The sequence below is a fragment of the Eschrichtius robustus genome, chromosome 13 (genome assembly GCF_028021215.1).
Source record: "Eschrichtius robustus isolate mEscRob2 chromosome 13, mEscRob2.pri, whole genome shotgun sequence".
In the NCBI taxonomy this organism is placed as follows: Eukaryota; Metazoa; Chordata; class Mammalia; order Artiodactyla; family Eschrichtiidae; genus Eschrichtius; species Eschrichtius robustus.
Genome location: NC_090836.1, coordinates 106,000,146 through 106,021,795, shown reverse-complemented (window position 1 = coordinate 106,021,795; position 21,650 = coordinate 106,000,146). Strand labels below are relative to the sequence as shown.

Here is a 21,650-nt window from a genome sequence, read left to right as displayed (position 1 = left end):
CTGCCCTCGTCCTTGCCAGGGGCCTCGCTAGGACCTGGGGGCCTTCAGAGGAGGCTTGGGTGGGGGGCCTCGTGTTCAGCAGGACGTGGAGGCGGCCGGTGCCCGTGGCCCTGCCCAAGGAGGACCCAAGACCTCTCCCTTCCAGCCCCTTGGCCTGGGGGTCTCCCAGGCATCCCAGGTCCCTCCCTGCACGCCCAGTGCCTGAGCCTGGGGTCCCGTTCTCCTGGATATGCCCTGGGCCCGCCAGGTTCGGGGGTACAGCAGGGAGGCCGCGTGTGGGCCGGCTGCAGACCGGGCCCCCAGGCCCCTTGGACAGCGTGGTGGGCAGTGGACATTTTCCGCAGCGTCTAAGGCGTCGGTGTTGATTCTCTCGGCCGCTGCCCTGGCGGAGGGGCGCCTGTCTGCGGGGTCGCCGGGTCCCCCATTGCCGGGCGTCCCCAGGTCCCCCGTTGCTGGGAGTCCCCAGCCCTTTCCCTCTGCTGGCGTCATTCCCCATGTGGCCACCGGGTGGCAGGAGCGCTCTTTGCTGGCCGGGCGCCCGGTGCTGTGACCAACCTCAGCCCAAGACTGATTCCTGTGAACCCAAAGTTTGGGAGAAAAGCGTAAAATGCACAACAGGAAAAGTTTCAATAATAATTTTGGTCAGAATTTGGACGTTCCCTTGGATTTTGAAGTGGTGCCCCTTGTTAATTAACGGCGTGTTCAGGAGCAGGAGGGCGGGACCTGGGGCGTCCGGGGCTCTGGGCGGGGGCGGGGGGTGAGGGGGTGCCTCACGGGCTCCGTGGGGTCTTCATACCCGGGGTGGGGGGCGCGTTCCGTGTGTGATTTCTGATCACCCAGGGTGGGCGGGACGCTGTGGACCCGGGAGAGTCCCCGCGCTGGGCCGGTGGGCGGGGCCCAGACCCCAGGGTTGGGGGCCGGCAGGCAGGGCTGCAGAGACTCTGCGGGGCAGTTGGGGGACCCTGGGGGCGGGTGGGTCCTCTGGCCCCCAGGCCCCATCTCTGGAGCCCACCGAGTCGGGCTGAGAAGGCGCGGATGCGGGGCTGAGGGCACAGGGCTCCCCGCCCTGGACCTGGGCGGCAGGAGGCTGACCGCCGGCCCCTCACCACAGCCCCTGGGAAGCCCCCTGCCCCACCCGAGCAACTTCGGGGCCCATCTCAGGGGAGGGGGTCACTACCTGGGTGACGGCTTCTCGTCTCTCCTCCCCCCCAGCACATGGCTCAGGGCCCAGGTCAGAGCAGGGGCGTCCCCTGTGCTTGACGGTGACCGCGGGAGGCTGGCGTGGCGTGGCGTGGGGACGGGGGCTGGCGTGGAGGGGCTCACACCGGCGTAGGTGTCTGGGTGCCCGCCGCCGTCGCCCCGAAGGCGGGTGGTGCTGTGGGCTAGTGAAGATGGGGGCTCAGACCCCCTCGTTCACCATGGTAACAAAACAAGGGCGCAAGATGCTGTCTTGTTCATCTTCTCCTTTGAAAGCACATCTGCAGCCTGGTCACTCTTTAGTGGTGGATGAAACCGTGGTGACCTGTGTTTCCCAGACGAGGACCACAAAGCTCCGGAGCTAGAAGTGAATTTCACTCGGATGAGGGGGCGGAGAGGACCGGGACGGAGAGGATGAGGGCGGCAGCGAGGCCTGAGCAGGAGGCTGGAGGGCGTGGCTGGGGGGCAGAGGCCTAGCTCTTTGCCTGTGTCCCTCTGAGGTTACCGGGGCCTCTGAGGGCAGACGGGACCAGCAAGGAGCAGGCCACGGTGGGGAGGGGCAGCCCTGGGTCAGCAGAGGCAGGAGGAGGCAGGAGGGACCCTCCCTGGGGCCCCTGGAGGGGCGCAGCCCAGCCTGCACCCTGATCTCGGACTCCAGCTCCAGGACTGTGACATGGCCGTCCGCGCCGTCTCGAGCCCCTTCCCTGTTTGTGTGTCGTCACAGCAACCCCAGGAAGCCCCTCAGACCCTGAGCCCCTTGTGAGTGAACCACGGGCCCCGCACCTCTCACTGCCACGCGGGGCGGGAAGCGGGGACCAGACTCGGCCGCTCGCAGCCTGTTCCCCTCAGGGCTTCTGCCTCCACCAGCCTGGGCTCCGGGCAGGGTCTGTCCGGCTCCGGGTACAGGGGGTTCCTGGCCATGTGCCTGTGATTCCTCCCCCATCGGGGGGGGTGATGCCAGGTGACACATGACTGTGGCCACAGGCTGTGTCCTTGAAGATAACAAGGCCTGGGGCTGCCCCCCATGACCCCTCACCCTGCGAGCCCAAACGTGGCCCCGGAACACCTGTGTGTGCAAACTCAGGCCCACCCTGGTTCCCTCCAACCTGACGCTGGGCCCCCCTTTGTCCCCTCCTCCATCCCCACCCCTGCGCTTTCTCAGGACACGTCAGAGGGTGCGTCGGTGCTGAAACTCTTCCCTTCAGGGGGTTCCTGGCTCTGACCCCACCCCGCTCTGGAACTGCTTCTATTCCAGACCCTCCGTCCCATTAACTGTTTTTTCTCCCCCTGCTGCTGCTTGGCCGGAAGTGGCCTTGTTGAGATGGAGGACAAGCTGTGCTGGCCTGAGCTGGTCCCAGGGAGCTGTGCCTCCCTGTCCGGGAAGGGCTCTGAGAGCTCCGGGCGCCCTGGCCTTCCCTTGGGCTCCTCCCCTGGGTGCTGGGGGCAGGCCCTGCCCTCCTGGCCCACCTCCCATGGTGGGAGAACCATCCCCCCAGGGCTGTGCTAGGCCCGTCTGGGTGCCCCAGTGCCGTGGGAGCTGCAGGACGTCATGTGTCTGGGGTCCAGGGCTGCTTATTCCCGGCAAACTGACGAAGAAATCGGCAGGGGGGAAGGAGGGACGGAGGAGGCGTCCTGGCCTCACGCGCTCAGCCCCCCGTGCTCCTGTGGAGCCCTTTGGGTGGCCCTGCATTCGGAAGGTGCTGCATTGCCCACTGGCCTCCTGCCTCCGCACCTCTGGCACCGGCTCTGGATGGGTCCTGGGCCTGTGCGGGGGTGGGGGGGGGGTGGGGGTGGGGGCAGCGGGGCCCCGGGGATACCTGGGAACGCAGGTAAGTTTTTGCCCCGGTATCCCTGACCCCTGGGCAGCCTGTCCTGGAGAAGCACCAGCGAAGGGCAGAACCCAAGGGACCTCAGCGATGTCTGGTCCAACTTCAGACGCAGCGCAGGGCCCCTGGGCCTCCGAAGCACGGCCGGGGTTGGGGGCTCTGGCCTCCTGGGACAGCGCTGCCTGGCGGGGCCTGAACTGCTGCTGGAAACCTGCCTTCCGGGCTTAGCTTGGCCCCAGAGGGAGTGCCCTGCTCCCTCGGCCTTTGCCCTCCCTGCCACGGGCTGGGTTTATGATGCCCAGAAAATCTAAGTGCCTCTATGTACACACACAGGCCTGTTTCCTATTCTCACCACAAACCACCCCAAACTCCATAACCTGGTCACAGCGCTTTATTCTCACCCAGGCCCTGTGCATCCGCTGACCTTGGCTGACCTTGGTTTTGGGCCACAGCTGGGGCCTCTCATCCTCCTGCAATCACACCCCCATCTGCCCAGCTGCTCCGGCCAGAGGCCCCGGGGTCTTCACAGCTCCCTGACCAGCACTGCTCACTAGGGCCGGCTCCAAACCATCCAGAAACAGCTCCTTCCCTGCTGCTCGCTACCTCCCAGCTCAAGTGACACTCTGGCGCCCTCCCCGCTTCCATCCTGTCCGTGCAGGACACTCGAGGGGCCTCCCCTCTGCGTGAGTCCTCCGAGACCGCACGCTGCCTGGGACCCTGACGTTCAGACCCCGTGGCCGGCCCTTGACCCCCACCCAGTCCATCCCTGCCTCTCCCTCCCCGTCAGGCCTCGCTGGCCTGTATGTGGGCCCAGCGGGTTCCATGGGTGTATTTCTTCTGTGTCTCCTGTCCTTGGACGGTGTTCCCGGGCTCTCGGCATGGCTAGTTCTCACTGTTCAGACCTCTGCTTGGACTTCGCCCAGAGCGCTTTGTTACACGGCTTTCTTTTCTTTTCTTTTTTGTTTTTTTAACATATATATACGTTCTTTTTTAAAATATTCTTTTCCACGATGGTTTATCCCAGGAGACTGGCTCTGGTCCCCTGTGCTGTACAGTAGGACCTTGCAGTTTATCCATGCTGCATGTAATAGTTTGCACCTGCTGACCCCAAATTCCCGGTCCATCCCCGCCCACCCCCTCCCCCCGCCCCCCAGCAACCACAAGTGTGACCTCTATGTCTCGTTACATGACTTTCTTCAACTCTCTCCCTGCACAGAGGTTGTCCTGTTTCCTTGTACAGGGACTTTGAGCTCCAGGAGGGCTGGACGCCGTCCCTCTGGTTTCCTGCTGCATCCGCAGGACTTAGAATGGCCCGGGCACCAGGTGGTCTTTGATACATGGCAACTCTTAGTGAAGACGTTCTTCCTGCAGACCCCAGAAGACACCCGCCAGCCAGACACCAAACCCAGGCCGCCCCCAGGGCCCTCCTGGCAGCAGCTGGGTGCGGTCAGAGGTGGGTGGAGGGCAGTGTGAGGGCTGCAGACAGCCTGGCAGTCAGCGTTCAGGACGTGTGAGAGGTGCTATGGTGAGTTCTGGGGGGGCAGATGTGGCCCTGGTGCCCTGTTCTCTCCACACAGCCACGCTGCCTCTTTTAGAAAGGAACAGATGTCAGTCATTTACACAATAGTATGAATTTATCACCAGTGATAAGCTTGCATTTCCTTTAAAAAGTTAATGAAATATTTCAGATATATAGAAAAACAGAGAAAATAATCTAATAGACTCACACGTCCACCACCCAGATCGGCAGGTGTTAATGCTTTGTCACGTTGCATCACTTGCCCGCTGCTTCACTTTGACGGAGGTGAGCATTAGAGGCGAGACCACGGCCCGGCCCTTCCTCAGCTGGTTTCTCCTGCGGTAGCTGCTCTCCCGAATGTTTGCCCTGCTGACGTGGGGATCAATCCGTCAACAATACATGATGTCGTTTTGGGTGCTATAAATATTTGCATAAATGGGATCATATTGCGCGATTCCTTTCTCACCTTTTTCCCTACTCAGCATGACGTTTTGGGATTCATTCACGTTAATAAATGCGTCTCTAGTTGATTCATTTAACTGCTGCACGGAAGAGCAAGCTGGTTTACACACTCACTCCTGTGCTGAGGTGATTTACGCCTCCAGCCTCGGCTCCCGGCTGCCTGCGCCCTTGGGGGCTTCTCCTCGGAGGCGGCTGGCACTTTCCCCAGCATTTCTAGGAATTTGAATTTCGAGCTGGGTGTGGCATCCTGTCTACCATCTCACCAGAGTGGGAACTCTCCATCTGACCCGCCAATGTGAAATTTGTTCCAGAATGTTCTAGCTTGAAGGACTTTGCATTGCACTCACCAGATTACGGGAGCTCTGATAAGCTCTGAGCAGATGCAGGCAAGTATCTGGAGGGGGGCTTGCAACCCGTCCACTCCCAGAAGTCGAGGTCAGCCTGGCTTCCTGCAGGAGCTGAGGCAGCAGCTTGGCCTCGGTAAGTAAATACAGGTTAAGTTATTGGACGGAGATAACCTACCGTCCAGCAGCGAGAGGGTGAAGGTCTGACGGGAGGAGGTGGGGAGGGCTGACAGGGGAGGCTGTGGATGGAGCTTGGAAGGACCCAGCAGGGTGTGAGGACAAAGGGGTGCTGAGGACCCCACATTCCAGACGTGGTCCACTTGGTGGGTGGAGGAGGTTTTACAGACAGCGAGCCTGGGCAGAGAGTTATTTGGGGGTTTACATGGATTTCAAAGAACCAAAGGGTGGGGTGTCCAAGAGGCAGCTACGTGTACAGGCGGGTGGTCTGGGCTAGAGACAGGCATTCAAAACGTGACAATAATAGGAGTTCCACTTCCAAGGTGGGAGTTCAAGGAGCGCCACAGACTCATAGACTGCCTCCCAGCAAAGCAAGAAAAGCTTGTAAAAACCATTTAAAGTTTCTTGAAATTGTCCTCAGGGCCTACAGCAAATGAAGAAATATTTATTCAAGAAAATTTACTAAGACTTGGTAAGAATTCCAAGAGCTGTGGCATCTGAGCCGTGACCGCCTCGCTTTCTCCCTCCGCCAGCTCAGTCTGATGGAAGCCCCACTCCAGGCAGGTAAAGCCATTCTACCCTAACCCTTCCCCCAGCCCCCAAAGGTTACAGCATCTCACCAGCCCCCCAGCATTCCTCACCCACTCCAGGTCCAAGAGGTCCTGCACTGCATTCCTGGTGAGTGTGGCCAGGAGGTCGGAGGTCCCCTTCCCCCCTCAGGTGGAGGCTCTACCCAGGTGTGGTGGGCTGACCCACGGGGACCTGACCACCCTGGCCCCAGCTCTTTATCAAGCAGAGATTCCTGACCAGGAGAAGTAAGCCTGACGACCGCAGGCCATGCCTTGCCCAGAGTGGTGGCTCAGAGACTCTGTCCAGGGGGAGAGGTGGTCCCTAGAGAAGAGGGCACCAAAGGCTCCCCTAGGGAACCTACTTCATTTGAAACAGAGTGTGTGGAAGTTCAAGCCTCTGGAAAAAAGCAATAGCTCTTCTTAATTGACAGCACTCGCTACCCCATGGAACACTAGAAAGGACCACGGAAATATACAGCTGAGAAGAGCCCCCCTGGGCCAGAGCAAACCTCAAAGCCTGGCCTCAGCATCAGCCCTGCCTGGATTTAGTTCGTTTACCTGCTGAGTAACTTATGTTCCAGCAGTGAAAATAACGGAATATCAGCTGGTGATCAGTGGAGCCGAACAGGCTGGGTGTGATGCCAAATGAGGCAGAAGCCTGACAGAGAGACAGGGAAAGACGCGGCAGGTGGAAGCCTGTCATCCAGGTGACTGCACGTCCCCAAGGCCGAGCCACCTGACAGTGACACCAAAGGCTTCATCCGGTGGGAAACAGACTTCACTAAAGTAACCCAGCCTGCCCATCTGAAAATCAATAGAATAAAAGACAGAAAGCACATGATCATCTCAATAGATGCAGAAAAACATTTGGCAAAATTCAAACCCCTTCATGATAAAAACAGTTAAACTAGGAATGAAGGGGAAGTCCTTCAACCTGATAAAGGTGTCTATGGAAAAGGCAGAGTTTGTGTAACACCTGATGGTGAGAGACTGAATGCTTTCCCCTAAGACCAGGAAAAAGACAGGGATGTCCACTCATAGCCTTTCCAACATCACACTGGAGGTTCTAGCCAGGGCATTAGGAAAAGAAAAAAAAGAAAAGAAAAGAAAAGAAAGGCATCAGTATTGGAAAGGAAGAAGTAAAACTATTACCATTTGCTGATGACATGATTTTGTATATGAAAATTCAAGGACTCTACTGAAAACTATTGGGGCCCATAAACAAGTTCAGAAAGTTTGCAGGTTACAAGATTCATATACAAAAATAAATTGTATTTCTATACAGTAGCACCGAGCAAACTGAAAATGAAATTAGGAAAATGATTACACTTAACAATAGCGTCAAAATAATAAAATACTTAGGAATAAGTTTAACAAAAGAAGAGCAAACTTGCCCGCTGAAAACTACAAAACATTGTTGAAAGAAATTAAATTAGATCTAAATAAATGGAAAGAAACCCATGTTCATGGATCAGAAGATTTAATATTGTTAAGATGGTAATACTCCCCAAATTGATCTCCAGATTAATTGTTATCCCCATCAAAATCTAAGCTGACTTCTTTGTAGAAATAGGAAAGTCTTTCTAAAATTCATATGGAATCTCAAGGGACTCTGAATAGGGTAAACCAATCTTGAAAAAAGAAGAACGAAGCTGGAGGACGCATACTTCTTGATTTCAAAACTTACTACAAAGCTGCAGTGATGAAGACAGTGTGGTACTGCCATAAGGATAGACACATAGATCAGTGGAGTAGAATAGAAAGCCCCCAAATAAAACCTTACACTGGAAGTCAACTGATTTTTGACGAGGGTGCTAAGACCATTCGTTTTGGGGGAAAAGAATCATTTTTTCAACTAATAGGGTTGGAGCAACTGGATATGCACATGCAAAAGAATAAATTTGGATCCCTACCTCAGACTATATGCAAAAATTAAATCAAATGGATCAAGGATCCAGTTGTAAGAGCTAAAACTATAAAACTCTTAGAAGGAAACATAGGTATAAATCATCATGACCTTGGATTAGGTAATGGTTTCTTAACTATGACACCAAAAGCACAAGCAACAAAGGAAAAAATAAATAAGTCGGACTTCATCAAAACTGAAAAATTTGGGCATCGAAGGACACTGTCAATAAAACAAAAAGACAACCCAGAGAATTAGAGAAAATATTTGCAAATCATATATGTGCTAATGATTTGTATCTAGAATATATAAGAATTATAAAAGGTGCTATTACAACTCAATAATAAATGATAAATTTAATTGACAAATGAGCAAAGGATCTGAAAGACAGTTCTCCAAAGAAGATATATAAATGGCCAATAAGCACATGAAAAGATGCTCAACATCATTAGTCATCAGGAAAATGCAAATCAAAACCACAAATAGATACCACCTCATACCCAATAGGATGGATAGCATCTAAAGGACAGATGATTAAAATTATTGGTGAGGATGTGGTGAAGTTGGAACTCTCATGCCTTGCTGGTCAGAATGACAAATGGTGCAGCCACTTTGGAAAACAGTTTAGCAGTTCCTCAAATGGTTAAACGTAGAGTTACCAGATAACTCAGGAATTCTACTCCTAGGTATATAGTCCAAGAAGAGTGGAAACATATGTCCACACAAAAACTTGTACATAAATGTTTATAGCAGCATTGTTTGTAATAGCCCAAAATTGGAAACAATCCAAATGTCTGTCAAAGGATAAATAAACAAAATGTGGTGTATCCATATAATGAAATATTATTCAACCATAAAAAGTACTGAAATATTGACACATACTGCAATATGGATGAACCTTGAGAATAATATGCTAAGTGAAAGAAGCCAGTCTCAAAGGACCATGTGTTGTATGAGTCCATTTATATGAACTGTCCAGAATAGACACATTGATAGAGATAGAAAGTAGATCACTGGTTGCCAGGGGCTGGGGGAGTGGGGCTTTGGGGGTGATAAAAATACTCTAAAATCGATGGTGGTGGTAGATGCAGAATTCCATAAATATACTAAAAGGTATTGAATTGTACACTTTAAATGGGTGAGTTGAATAATATGTGAATTTTATTTCTATAAAGCCATTACATATAAAAAATGGTAACTATAAAAAAGCTCCTTTAACCAACCACCCCACTGGGAGGCGGGGCAGGAGGGCACAGATCCGAAGGGGAATCAGACTCTGGGCCCCGAAGATTCAAGGCGGTGCTGATGTCCACAGGCGCCACACACGTACCATCTTTCCTGCGCGCGGGCCAAGTTATCATTTTTATGGAGTTGCTTTTCCAATTACGGCCATATTTATAATTAGTTTGGAAGCCATTAAATGTCTTATTACTCTTCTTCTTTTAGGTCAAAATCCTCTGCTAATTACTAACCATAATTTTAAAGACAGAAGGGCTGAAGTTGGGAGTAGCGGTGCGTCTCTCTCTGACTCCTGCACATACATATTGTTGATTTTCATGAGCCTGGCGATGAGGCCATGCATATGCATGATCTGTGCGTTCTCTTCTCTCTTGGCAGGGACGCTGGCCTCTCACCCCAGGGCCAAAGATAGAAGCGGACAGCCCGGTCCCCATGGGGCTGTTGTGCGGAAGGACCAGGGTCTCAGGATTCCCAGTGCCATGGGGACTCCGGGGGCTCACGGGTGAGCCTATGACCTCTTGCCTCTGAGCAAAGGGTGCGACTCCTTCTGGCCTCAGCCAGGAGAGGTGGGACTCGGGGGCCTACACCTGAGTCACACCTGCACGGTGGGTGCCGCCCTGGGGGCTGGGCACGGCCGGGCAGGGGCTGCCTGGCCCTGACGGAGGGGAGGGCGTGGGCATCCTGGCTTGGAGGACAGAAGCCGGGGCCAAGGAGGCCTGTGCAGTCTGTTCTGGGAGGGGTTCCAGGCCTGGAGCTGGCAGTGAGGCTGGGGTGCTGGGCGTGGTTGGGTGAGGTCCATGGAGAGGGGCCAGACCAAGCCCACCGGGACTCTCCCCAACGTTTCTTCCTTTAGGCTCCTTTGAGTTATTAAGAAAATACTGAAAGCTGCCCTTAGTGGGCCTGGTCAGAGCCAATTCCTGCTCCTCCGGGAAAGGAGGGCCCTGGGTGGGGCAGTGGTCTGCAGCGACTTCTTTGTGCAGCGGGTGGGCCCCAGACCCCCTCCCCGCCCTGAACACTGGTTGATGCTCTCCTGACGCACTGCCTTGTGTCATCGGAAGATGCACAAGCGCCTGTCGTCTCCTCAGTCAACTCGGCCCTTTCACTCGGGGATCTAAAATGCTCTACGATTTTGTGCATTTGGCAAAATCATTTTTATATGAAAAACAAAAGATGGCCCAGTCACTCACTGGGGACGTGGTGCCTGGGGACTTACTGTCCCCGTGACAGTCCCCGTGCTGGGAAGGTGCTGGGTGGGAGGGGCTCCGGCCTCGGTGCCGGGTCGCCAGGTCTGGGGGCTGGACCCCGGCAGAGTGGGAAAGCCCACCCTCGGCCCGAGGGGGTCATGCGGGGAGTGTTCCGTGGGAGCCCTGCCCTGGGCCGGTGACTCCCCATTGTTGGCGGGGCCATCGGGGGTCTGCCCCTCTGTGTCCTTTTTCTCAGTTGGGCCTTTTCCGTGTGGTGTCCTGGGGCCAGAGCTGCTCGACCTCGTGGCTCTCAGCCGCGGCTGAGACAGACGTCTGTGAAACAGACAGAGGACAGGACGTGGTGATGAAGGGTCACTGCAGGAGGCCCTGGGGCGCAGCGGGCGGCAGGCGGCAGCGTGGTGCCCTCGTCCCCTCCAACAGCAGTGGGTGGTCTGCCGTCCCCTCACCTCCCATGGTGACGGCAGCCTGTCTGTCCTCCCCAGGCCACGGGGTCAGTGGAGACTCCTGTGGGGCAGAGGACCTTGCCTGGCCTTGGGCTCTGGCCGCGCTCGGAGGCGAAGATGACGGTCCCCACCCCACGCAGGTGGTCGTGGCCTGAGCGTGGCACACACTCAGTTGGGTCCCCATCTGCCACTGAGAAGGGGCCTGTCTCACCTGGCAGGAAGGTGTCGACTGAGCCCTGGGCCCTGTGGGGATGCTCAAGAAGAATTCCACTTAGGGGCGCGCGCTGATGTGCCCTGAGGGCGGGACCCTGAGGCAGGGTCGGGTCTGTTCTGCTGGCGGGAGGGTAAACAGCAGGGGACCCTGGGCGTCCTGCAAGGGTGGGTCTGACTCTGGGCAGAGAGGCGGGAGGTTGGCAACCCCGCCCCTTCTCCAGTCTCAGGCTCTCACCTGGCAGAGCCCCAGCTGTCTCTGTCCACTGGGGAGGATGGTCCACCTACGTGCCCACGGGCCCAGCAGGCCCCTGAGTCCCGGCCCCACTTACTGAGGGAGCCCAGAGTCCAGAGCGTGGTCTCCTTCTTCACGCTTCCAGGTTGGCTCGGACATTGCTGCCTCCGGGAAGTCTTCCTAGGCTGGTGCCTTCCTTGGGGCTCTGCCGGCCCCTGTCCTGGGTGTGGGGTCTGCAGCAGGCACCGGAGAGGGCACCTCCGCTCTCAGGCAGCTGCCATCCAGCGGGAGAGATGGACAGTGTGGGTGCAGCTCCTGGGGTGGGAAACACACAAGGCAGGGGCTGGGGGCGGAGCTGCTGTGGGAGCAAGGAAGGCTCTCCTGCAACCTGGTGACGGAGGGCCTGATCATCCAGCTGGCGGGGTGGGGCGGTGGGAGATCTGCTTTCCCAGTTGCGTGTGACCTGGTCACCCTGCCCTGCGCCAGCCCTTAAGGGGGCTGGGGGTCCCTGGTGGGTGGGATAGAAGCCCCTCAGCCCAAGGTAGAACCCTAACTCTGGGGGCTGTAAAACCCTCTGGCATTTGAGGCAAAGAAATTTGTCAACACACAGCCTCTTTTAACAAAACAAGAGATTTCCTCTGAATAATATTTGCAGCTAAAAGTGAACTCAGTTTTTCAGATCTGTAATTGTGCTCGTTTGGAAACCGACTCCCATTTGGCCTCATCCTGTGTTTTATGAAATAAAGACAAAATTGCCAACACATTTCCTTATATTTCCGTTTGGAAGGGGTTATAAATAGCTGGGCTTGGTGGAAGCCAATATGGACACACAGCTGCAAACTATTCCCGTCAACAGCGGCGGAACCTCGGCCCCCGTGTCAGGATGGAGCCAGAGATCAGTGTGACTTTGGGGTGAGGACACCATGGTCTGGATGGGCCCAGGTGGTCCACCTGCCCCTCCAGGCAGAAACCCACGCTTCTTTGTGGTCTAACTTGGATGTGTCTGCCTGAAGTTACAGAGCTGACGGGGAGCTCACCCTTTCACAGGAACGCCTGGTCTACTTCTGGGCAATTCTGTGGTCCAGAAAATGCTTTCTTTCACTGAACTTAAGCCCAGCAAGGCTGCCCAGCACCTCTGCTCCTTCCTTCCATTGCCAGACCCGAGGCCACCGTCCTGGTCCTCCGCTGCCACCTCTTCTCCAGGGTGCTCACTGCTCCTCCTCCCATAGCCTTTCTCTCGCGTGGCTGGAGTCCCCAACTGCCCACCACAACTGGCCCCCCTGCTCAGGCTCTGTCCAGGGCTGCACTGCTCCCGGCCGGAGCTCCAGGCTTGGGCTGGCTCAAGCCTCGGGGGCGCCTTGCCCGAGTGGGAGAGAAGCCAGGGGCCTGGGAGTTTTTGGTAATTTGGTGGCCATGGGCAGAGAGCTGAGCCCCGTCAGTTCCTGGACGGTGCCTCCCGGCCCCTCTGGCCCCTGAGAATGGGGGCTGTGCAGGGCATCTTCCCCATCTGCTCTTGCGGAAGCACGTCCTCCTGCAGCCCGAGTCCATCGATAAACGTTGTTAGCCAGCATTGTGTCACCCGCAGCAGTTTAGCCAGCGTCTCTGCCAGGCTTCCCTCAGCCTGAGCTGGGCTGGTCAGCACCTTGGACAGTGGCCCTCCCGCCTCGGGAACCAGATTCCAGTGGCGGCATGGGTTGCCCCACATGTGCCCTGCTCAGGGCTGGTCACCTCCTTCTCCGGGCCCCCAGGGGCCGGCCCCTCTCAGGACACTCCTCCCTTGGCAGCTCACTTGGACTTAGTCTTTGCCATGAGATTATCAACGGAGGGGCCAAGCCCCTCCTCAGGTGTGTCCTGCAGGCAAGCAGAGCACCCTTTGTGGTGGGAGGTCAGGGATGGACCGCCAGACCTCAGGGGTGTCCCCGGCCCCGACGGCAGAGCCGGGGAGCCTGCCGTGCACACACCTTGCTCCTAGCACCCACCTGCGCGCCCTAACCCTCCCAGGACTGGGTGCTGGACCACCTGGGCCACGCCCCTCCCTCCCTGTCCTGCTCTGCTCCTGGTAACGGCCCACACTCCTCTGGGCAGAAACAGGAGTGGATCTCCCTGCAGCAGCGTGGGCAGCTCCAGGAGAGGCCAGACTTTCTCGATAACGAGGTTGGGTCTTTGAGCGCAGCTGCAGACACATCGAAAGTGTGCAAGGCCCACGTTGCCCAAAGTCACGTGCTTTGAGAATCGTCCCCCCAGGAGGCAGCTCTGGCATCAGTGGAGCAGAGCAGGGGAGTGTAAGCTGCTCAGCAAACGAAGCAGGAAGTGAGCAGTGAGGGCTGCCGGGTGGAGGAGGGAGCCTTCCTCTTGTGTAAACAAGGGTCACAACACCCCCGCCCCCAATTAGTGTGACTTTGATTAAAATGGAATAATTATGAGCAGCGCCATGGAAACTATAGGCTTATCTATGCTAGGAGCGAGGTGTGTGCACGGCAGGCTCCCCGTCGGGGCCGGGGACACCCCTGAGGTCTGGTGGTCCATCCCTGACCTCCCACCACAGGGGGTGCTCTGCTCGCCTGCAGGACACACCTGAGGAGGGGGCTTGGCCCCCCAGTTGACGATCTCATGGCAAAGACTGAGGACGGGATCCCTCCGTCCTGTGAGTCCTCCACCTCCCACGTGGCCCCAGAGGTTGCTCTTGGGTCCCCTCTGCTCCAGGCAGAGCAGGGAGAGCATGGAGGACCGTGTGCAGGAGGCTCTCGAGGACCAGGCTGGAAGCCTTGCGCCCACTCCTACCACCCACGCGCATCTGCCGGAACTCAGGCACACGATGCGCTCTGACTGCAAGGGAGGCCGGAAATGTCGTTTAGATGTGTGTCCAGGCAAAAGAGGAAACAGATTTGGTGACCAGATAGTCAGTTTCTGACACATTGCTTTCTTCTGATTACCGAATAATGGATGCGCCATTTTTCCAATGCGTGAAACCCATGCACCACAATATCTTCCTCACCACCAAGGAGATACTTCAAGATCCCATCTGGTCCCTGCAGCTGGTGCAAAGTCCTTGATCTCTCCCCAGAGAGATATCCATCTTTCTGTCTGTCTACCTATCTATCATTTATCTATCTATCTATCTTTCTGTATCTATCTATCTATCTATCTATCTATCTATCTATCTATCTATCTATCTAATCTATCTTTCTATCTATCATCTATCTATCTTTCTGTATCTATCATCTATCTAGCTATCTATCTGTCTGTCTGTCTATCTATCTATCTATCTATCTATCTATCTATCTATCTATCTATCTATGTATCTATCTATCTATCTATCTATCTATCTATCTATCTATCATCTATCTATCTATCTATGTTATAGAGGCACAGAGATACACAAGACACACAAAGGGAAGACAAATGTATTACTTGGTATTTCTGAATATGAGTAGGAATAAATGGAACAGAAAAATTTTATTTTAAGAAGTAATGAAAGGCTCAACAAAATAGTAAAAAATCAAATTCAGAAACATACGAAAAGGATTATACCCCATGTTCAAGTGGGATTTATCCCTGGAATGCAAGAATGGTTCAATATATGAAAATATACCACATTAACAGAATGAAGAAAAAAAAGAAACACATGACCATTTCAACTGATGCAGACAAAGTAACAAAATTCAACACACTTTCATGATAAAAATACTCAACAGTCATGGTGATCATGTTGTAACGTATATAAAAGTTTTATCACTACGTTATACACCTGAAACTAATATAGCATTGTATGCCAATTATACTTCAATTAAAAAAAAAACCATGAAACAAGAAAACACTCAACAAACTAGGAATAGAATGAAACTACCTCAACATAATAATGGTCATATAAAAAAGCCCACAGCAAACATCATAAATAATGGTGAAACAATAAAAATGTTTCTTGTAGGAACAGGAGCAAGTCAGGATGCCCACTTTTACCACTTCTATTCAACATGGTACTGAAGTACCAGCAAGAGCAATTAGGGGAAAAAAAAGAAATAAAAGCTGTTCAAGTTGGAAAGGAAGATGTAAAATCATTTCTGTTTGCAAGTGACATGATCTTACATGTAGAAAACTGTAAAGATTCCACAAAAACTCTTTTAGAATTAAGAAATAAACTCAGCAAGTTGCAGGATACAAAATCAGCCACAAAAATCGGTTGCATTTCTATACCTCAACAACGAACAATCCAAAAGGAAGTTAGCAATTCCATTTATGATAGCATCAAAAAGATTAAAATACTTATGAATTAACTTAACCAAAGAGGTGAAAGACTCATGCATTGAAATCTACAAAATGTTGCTGAGAGAAATTAACAAAGACATAAGTAGAAAGACATCCGTGTCCATGTCTTGGAAGACTGAATATTGTTAAGAGGTCAATACTATCAAAAATGATCTACAAATTTGATGCAACCTCTGTTAAAATCCTGGTGTTATTTTTTTGCTGAAATAGAACAATTCACCCTAAAATTCATATAGGATCTGGAGGCCCAGAATAGCTAAAACAATCTGGAAAAAGAAGAACAAATTTGGAGGACTCACACTTCCTGTTTTCAAAGTTACTACAAAGCTGCAGTAATCAAACAGCGTGGCATGAAGACCAACAAACAGACCTATGGACTAGAATGGACAGCCCAGACATAAATGCTCTTGGCAAGTATGGCCAAAAGATTTCCAACAAGGGTGCCAAGACCATTCAATAGGGAAAGGGAAATGTTTTCAACAAATGGTGCTGGGAAAACTGGATATCCATGTGCAGAAGAATGAAGTTGGACCCTTAACTAACACCATATACAAAAATGAACTCAAAATGGGTCAAATACCTGAACACAAGAGCTAAAACCATAAAAGTCTTAGAAGAAAACAAAGGGGAAAAGCTTCATGACAGTGGGTTGGCAATGATTTCTTGGATATGACACCAACAGCATAGGCAACAGAATAACAAATAGGTAAATTAGACTTCCTCAAAATTAAATAGTGCTCTTTTGTGCATCAAAGGACCCTATCAACAGAGTGAAAGACAACCCATGGACTAGGAGAAAATATTTGCAAATCATATATCAGATGAGGTTCTAATATCCAGAATAAACAAAGAATTCCTACAACTCATCAACAAAAAACAAACAACCTGATAAAAAAAGGGCAAAATACTTGAAAGGATATTTCTCCAAAGAAGATACAAGTCACTAATCATTAGGGAAATGCAAATCAAAGCCACATGAATAAAAAAGAAAAAAAGAAAAAGAATAAAAGCCACATGTGAACCCACCTCACACCCATCACGATGACTACTATAAAAAACAGAATACAGCGAAGTTTGGTGAGGATGTGGAGAAACTGGAAACTTTGTGCACTGCTGGTGGGAATGTAAATGGTGCAGGCACTGTGGAAAACAGTATGGTGGTTCCTCAAAAATTAAACGCGGAATTACCATATGATCCAGCGATTCCACTCCTGGGTACGTACCCCAGAGAACTGAATGCAGGGACTTGAACAGATGTTTGTACACCACGTTCAGCAGCATGGTTGACAATAGTCAAAGGTGGAAACAACTCAAGTGTCCACGGGCAAGTGAATGGATAACAAAACTTGGTCCCTACATACAAGGGAACATTATTCAACCTTAAAAAGGAAGGGAATTCTGACACCTGCTACAACATGGTTGAACCCTGAAAACATTATGCCCAGTGAAATAAACCAGTCACAAAAGGACAAATATTATATGATCCCACTTATATAAGGGCCCTAGAGTAGTCAAATTTATAAAGACAGAAAGTAGAAGGGGATTGACAGGGGCTGGGGGAGGGGGATGGAGAGTGAGTGTGTAATGGGGACAGAGTTTCAGATTAGGAAGCTGAGAAAGTTCTGGAGACGGATGGTGATGATGGTTTGGACAACAAGGTGAATGTAATTAATGCCCCTGAACTTACACTGAAAAATGGTTAAGATGGTACATTTCATGTTATGTACATTTTACCACAATAAAGAAAATGTAATGGAAGGAAAATGTTACTTGAATTCAAAGACTGAAAGGACCCAGAATGATCAACACGGGACAACAAGTCAGCAAAATCCAGTCGAGCAGGGCTGTTCCAGCAGGAGCTGGGGATGAAGGGATGGAGGCGGGCAAGGGTCCAGTTCACTGGAGAGCTGAGGTGCTGTGATGCAACAGAATGCAGGTGGTGGAAACCTAGCAGCGAAATCAATGGCTGTCTCAGTGACACTCAGGAGGTGGGCAGAGAAGTAGGGAGTTTCCTCAAATTCAGCGCCAGTGAGTAACTATATGTGCTTAGAATTAAAACCATGCAATTTAAAAGCGCTCCAACCTTTTAATATATTTTTGTAATTTCTACTCCCCCGCCCTGGTTTGGTGGGATTTTTTTTAAAGGAACTTTGGAGAAGGAATAACATATTTCAGCAATCTCCTCACTTTCACTTAAAAAAAAATCTGTTTATTTCAAGTAAAATATAAAACTCTTAATGGAAGTTAGCATTTGTTGTGTGAAGCCGCTTCTACAGTCAATTCTGTCCATTTGCTGGTTCACTCTCCTTCCCGTGGACAGTTTGAGGGGGGCTGAGTGGTATTCACCAGGGATTGCGGGGCAAGATTTTAAATTTTAATTCTTTCCTTTCATTTTGTATTGCCTTAACTTTTTATAATGAGCATGTACTATTTTAAAAACCTAGTTAGCCTATTTTTAGAAATTAGGGTAACCACTAGAAATTGGATAGATAACTTTCCAAAGGGAGAAACAGAACAGAGAAAGCGCCATCCAGCAATGCGCGGGAAAAGTGAAGTTGGGCAAAAGTGGAAATAGGACGCCCGGGAGGGAGAAAGGGCTGGGCCGCGGCACACGTGGGCCTCCAAAGTACAGCGGCGGGCTGGACATTTTCTACTTAAAGACAGAGGCTCTCACACCGAGTAAAGAAATGATTCCAGCCCTACCGTGATTATGAGAGACAACCTCAAAGAAGGTGAAACAGAAAAAATAAAACATATACCAGGCGACTGTCAACAAATAAAGCAAACATACTAATATTAATATTAGACAAAATGAAATTCAAGACAAAGTGCATTAAACAAGACAAAAGTGTCCTTTTTGTTGTTTTTTCAAAAGTACAACTCACGAAGGATGTGTAATTGAGAAAACTGGTGACTACGTGTATTAGAGTCTCTGCACACAGGTCCCCGCCCCAAACCAAACACCAGCAGCAAACAACCACCCATCAGAGCAGAGGTGCGGAGTATGAGCCCTCCTCCTGGGGCCGTGCCCTCCCAGGACAGAGCATTAGGTAGGGGGCTGCTGGGAAGTCTCAGGAGGAGGGTCCCAGTGGAGGCACGTGGTGTTGATGCTGTAGAAAAATACGGCACTTAACTTACTTTATGAAACTGGCACAACCCTGATACCCAGAGCGGAGAAAAAAAAAAAAGTTCTATCTCATTGAAGACACAAGTAAAATCCTAAATAAAACATTAGTAAGTCAAATCTAGCAGGGTACTACAACATTCAGTACTAGTAAATCAATGGATAACATTAAATATTAAGTGAAAATATAGAAACAGAGGTTAATAAATCATTCAATAAAAATTCTAAGTTTCATCCCTGATGAAAAACAGTTCGCATGGTGGGCACAGCCGGGAATCTCTTTAATTCGGCACACGGTGTATGCCAGCGCCTGTGGCGAACCTCACGTGCTAGAGGGATGGGCGCTCTGTGTGCACGTGGCTGGTGGTGTGGGTGCAGTGAGACAGTGGGGGCTGGAGGTTGGGGTGCAGGAGGGATGGGCAGAACACTGGCTGTGAGAAAGCAGCTGCAGATCGCCAACAGGGGCTCATGGGTGCCTGTGATGTGAAATCCACCACCACGATAGAGCCAAGGCCACGTTCCCGGCTGCCCCCAGCCCAGGACCAAGCGTGGCAGGGATCTCAGTGGGCCTGCCCCTGGGGCAGAGGCTCCTCTGGTGCCTGGTTTGCCCTGAGGGCTCCTGCCAGCCAGAGAGTCCTCAGATCTGCACCCTCACTCCTCCCTCACCGGGGCTCCCCCGGGGAACCTCTCGCTTCTGTAGTTCACTGTCGGCGTCTCATTCCTGGAAGATGCAGACTAACCCGGGGAGCGCTGTCCTTCACAAGGACGGGAGGACGGAAGAGGACCGAGCTGGTGGCAAAGCTCGAGCTGGGGACGCACGGTCCGAGGCCCTTCGGTCAGCTGCCCAGGGGCTTGGATGTTGGTCTGGAGTTTGCAGGAACCGATGGGGTCTTCCTGTGCAGAGACGTGGTCTCTTTGACGTGGCTCTGTTTTCTTGATCAGTCTTCATTTGAGTAGGTGACCACCAGATGGACTTAAAAAAATATCAATTGGGCACGTATTTTCCACAAAGATTGGGCTTTTTAGGGCTTTATTTATTTGGTTTTGAATTACGGTAAAAATATACATGAGGTTTACCATTTTAACCATTTTTAGGTGTACAGCTCAGGGGCATTAAGTACATTCCCATTGCTGTGTGATCATCACCTCCATCATCTCCAGAACTTTTCCATCTTCCCAAAGTAGAGCTCTGGGTCGAAGGGACCTTTTGTGCCCATGGCCCCGTGGGGAGAGTGTGTGCCTGTGTGGAGAGCCATGGGGAGTGGCCCATGTACCCATGGCCCCGTGGGGAAAGCCGCTTTCTTTTCCGTGTCTATTCCTCACCTCCGGTTCACACCACAGCCCGTCCTTCCAAATTCCTCCCTGTGGAACGAATTCCTCCAGGTGGACTGTCCCCACGGTGTCTACACGGTCGCTTGTTTTCCACGCCCAACCACAGCCTTACGTGCCACCCAGGCCCCGGGGGGCGGGGAGGGAGACTGCCTCCAGAACTGCCTCCGGACAGATCTGGGCAGAAGAGGCCACCAGAGGCCGAGTCCCGGAGTGTTCGCTGCCCCAGAGAGAGGCAGAGGCGGGACTCCCCCAGACCTGGGAACTTCGTGAGCAGTCATCCTTCTGCAAGCACCCGGGATGCTTGTAGAAGTTAGCATGACGGCCAGCAGATGCTGGGACAGGCTCTTGTCCCCGGGTGCAAAGGTTTTCCCCGTAACGTACCCAGCTGGCCTCTTAAAGTAGTTCTATTCTTCAAACAGGAAAAACTGCAGGTACTTTTATGCCTTTTTCCTGGGAAGCACCTGACTGAAAGGTGGTAGATATTGCCTCTCGATATGCCGTTTCTCATTAAAATGTTTTCTTCTTGCTTTTGTTCTCAAGCCCACAATGTTAAACACACAAATTAAAAATCTTTATTGACATTTAATATAAAAGCTCTCGACTGTGAAGCTGAAACGAATACTGTGGGTTAATTTAGCATATATTCCTGCAAATGGCTCTTAGGAGAAACACATCTGCAATAGTGATTTAGGAGGTGCGACTCGGAAGGACCATCTAATGAAATCTGATAAGAGGAAAATGTAAGGCCTGCTGATTGTGTGTGAGCCTGGAAATTAAACTGAAGTGCGGGGTTACTGATCACCCATCAGAAAGAAGGAATCACTTACTCTCTACAACACTGAGACTATTTAGGTTTTGCTGTCTTGGCTTTAAAGGACATCTCTGTGGACAGATCTAAGGCTGGCATGGAACATCGTGCGTCTTCGGTGGGAAGAGGTGTCAGTAGATCAGTCTGTTAGAGCGCGAGGCCCTTGCTTCAGGCAAATGGGATATTTACAAGGAGAGTGGGGAGGACTCAGTGTCTGTTTTCCAGCAGCTGTTTCCTGTTCACAAGCTTTACCTTTGAACAGCCAGCTCTCCCAAGGGTGGGGGGAAACCCTCGACAGACCTCACTGTGGGTGCCTCAGGGATGGGGAGCAGGGCAGATGGCCGCTGTCCTCCAGCAGCTTGAGCCAGACACCTGGTCTGGGGGGAGGCATGAGGGCCATTCTGATCTCGCAGGGCAGGGAGTGGAGCTCTGGGCTCAACGCAGCTGCACGCTGTGGGTTCTGATGGAGATGATGACCCCGATGGAGGGGTCCCAGGATCCACGCTCTGTGCCATCACTTTGCAGGCCCTCACCAAAAGCTACGGAGTCTATTGCCCACTCCTTCATCCAGGCCGGCCTTGCCACCTGCTTTAGTGCAATGACTGAGCACCAGCTCTGAGGTCGGGCCAGCCTGCCGGAGGACCAGGGTCCAGTTGTCCTGGTCGAGGCCTCCTCAGACCAGCCTGTAGCCCGCCGAGCCCCAACGTGGGACAGAGCCAGCTATGGTCAGCAGAACTGTGTGTCCCAGCTCACAGCTGATCCTACACACATGGGCAAACCTACCTGAG

General features: G+C 52.1%; 1 protein-coding gene across 1 annotated transcript in view; it reads right to left on the bottom strand.

The window, feature by feature from the left end:
• Positions 1-2,835: 2,835 nt before the first annotated feature.
• The window catches only part of LOC137775880 (collagen alpha-1(I) chain), a 42,777-nt gene continuing 23,962 nt past the window's right edge, over positions 2,836-21,650 (bottom strand). The window contains exons 12-19 of the mRNA XM_068561994.1: positions 21,168-21,239; positions 20,167-20,228; positions 11,470-11,647; positions 11,099-11,217; positions 10,891-11,038; positions 10,453-10,756; positions 5,527-5,551; positions 2,836-2,960 (exon numbers count right to left, since the gene is read on the bottom strand). Coding sequence (XP_068418095.1) covers positions 2,836-2,960; positions 5,527-5,551; positions 10,453-10,756; positions 10,891-11,038; positions 11,099-11,217; positions 11,470-11,647; positions 20,167-20,228; positions 21,168-21,239 — 1,033 coding nt within the window. The remainder of the gene's footprint in view (positions 2,961-5,526; positions 5,552-10,452; positions 10,757-10,890; positions 11,039-11,098; positions 11,218-11,469; positions 11,648-20,166; positions 20,229-21,167; positions 21,240-21,650) is intronic.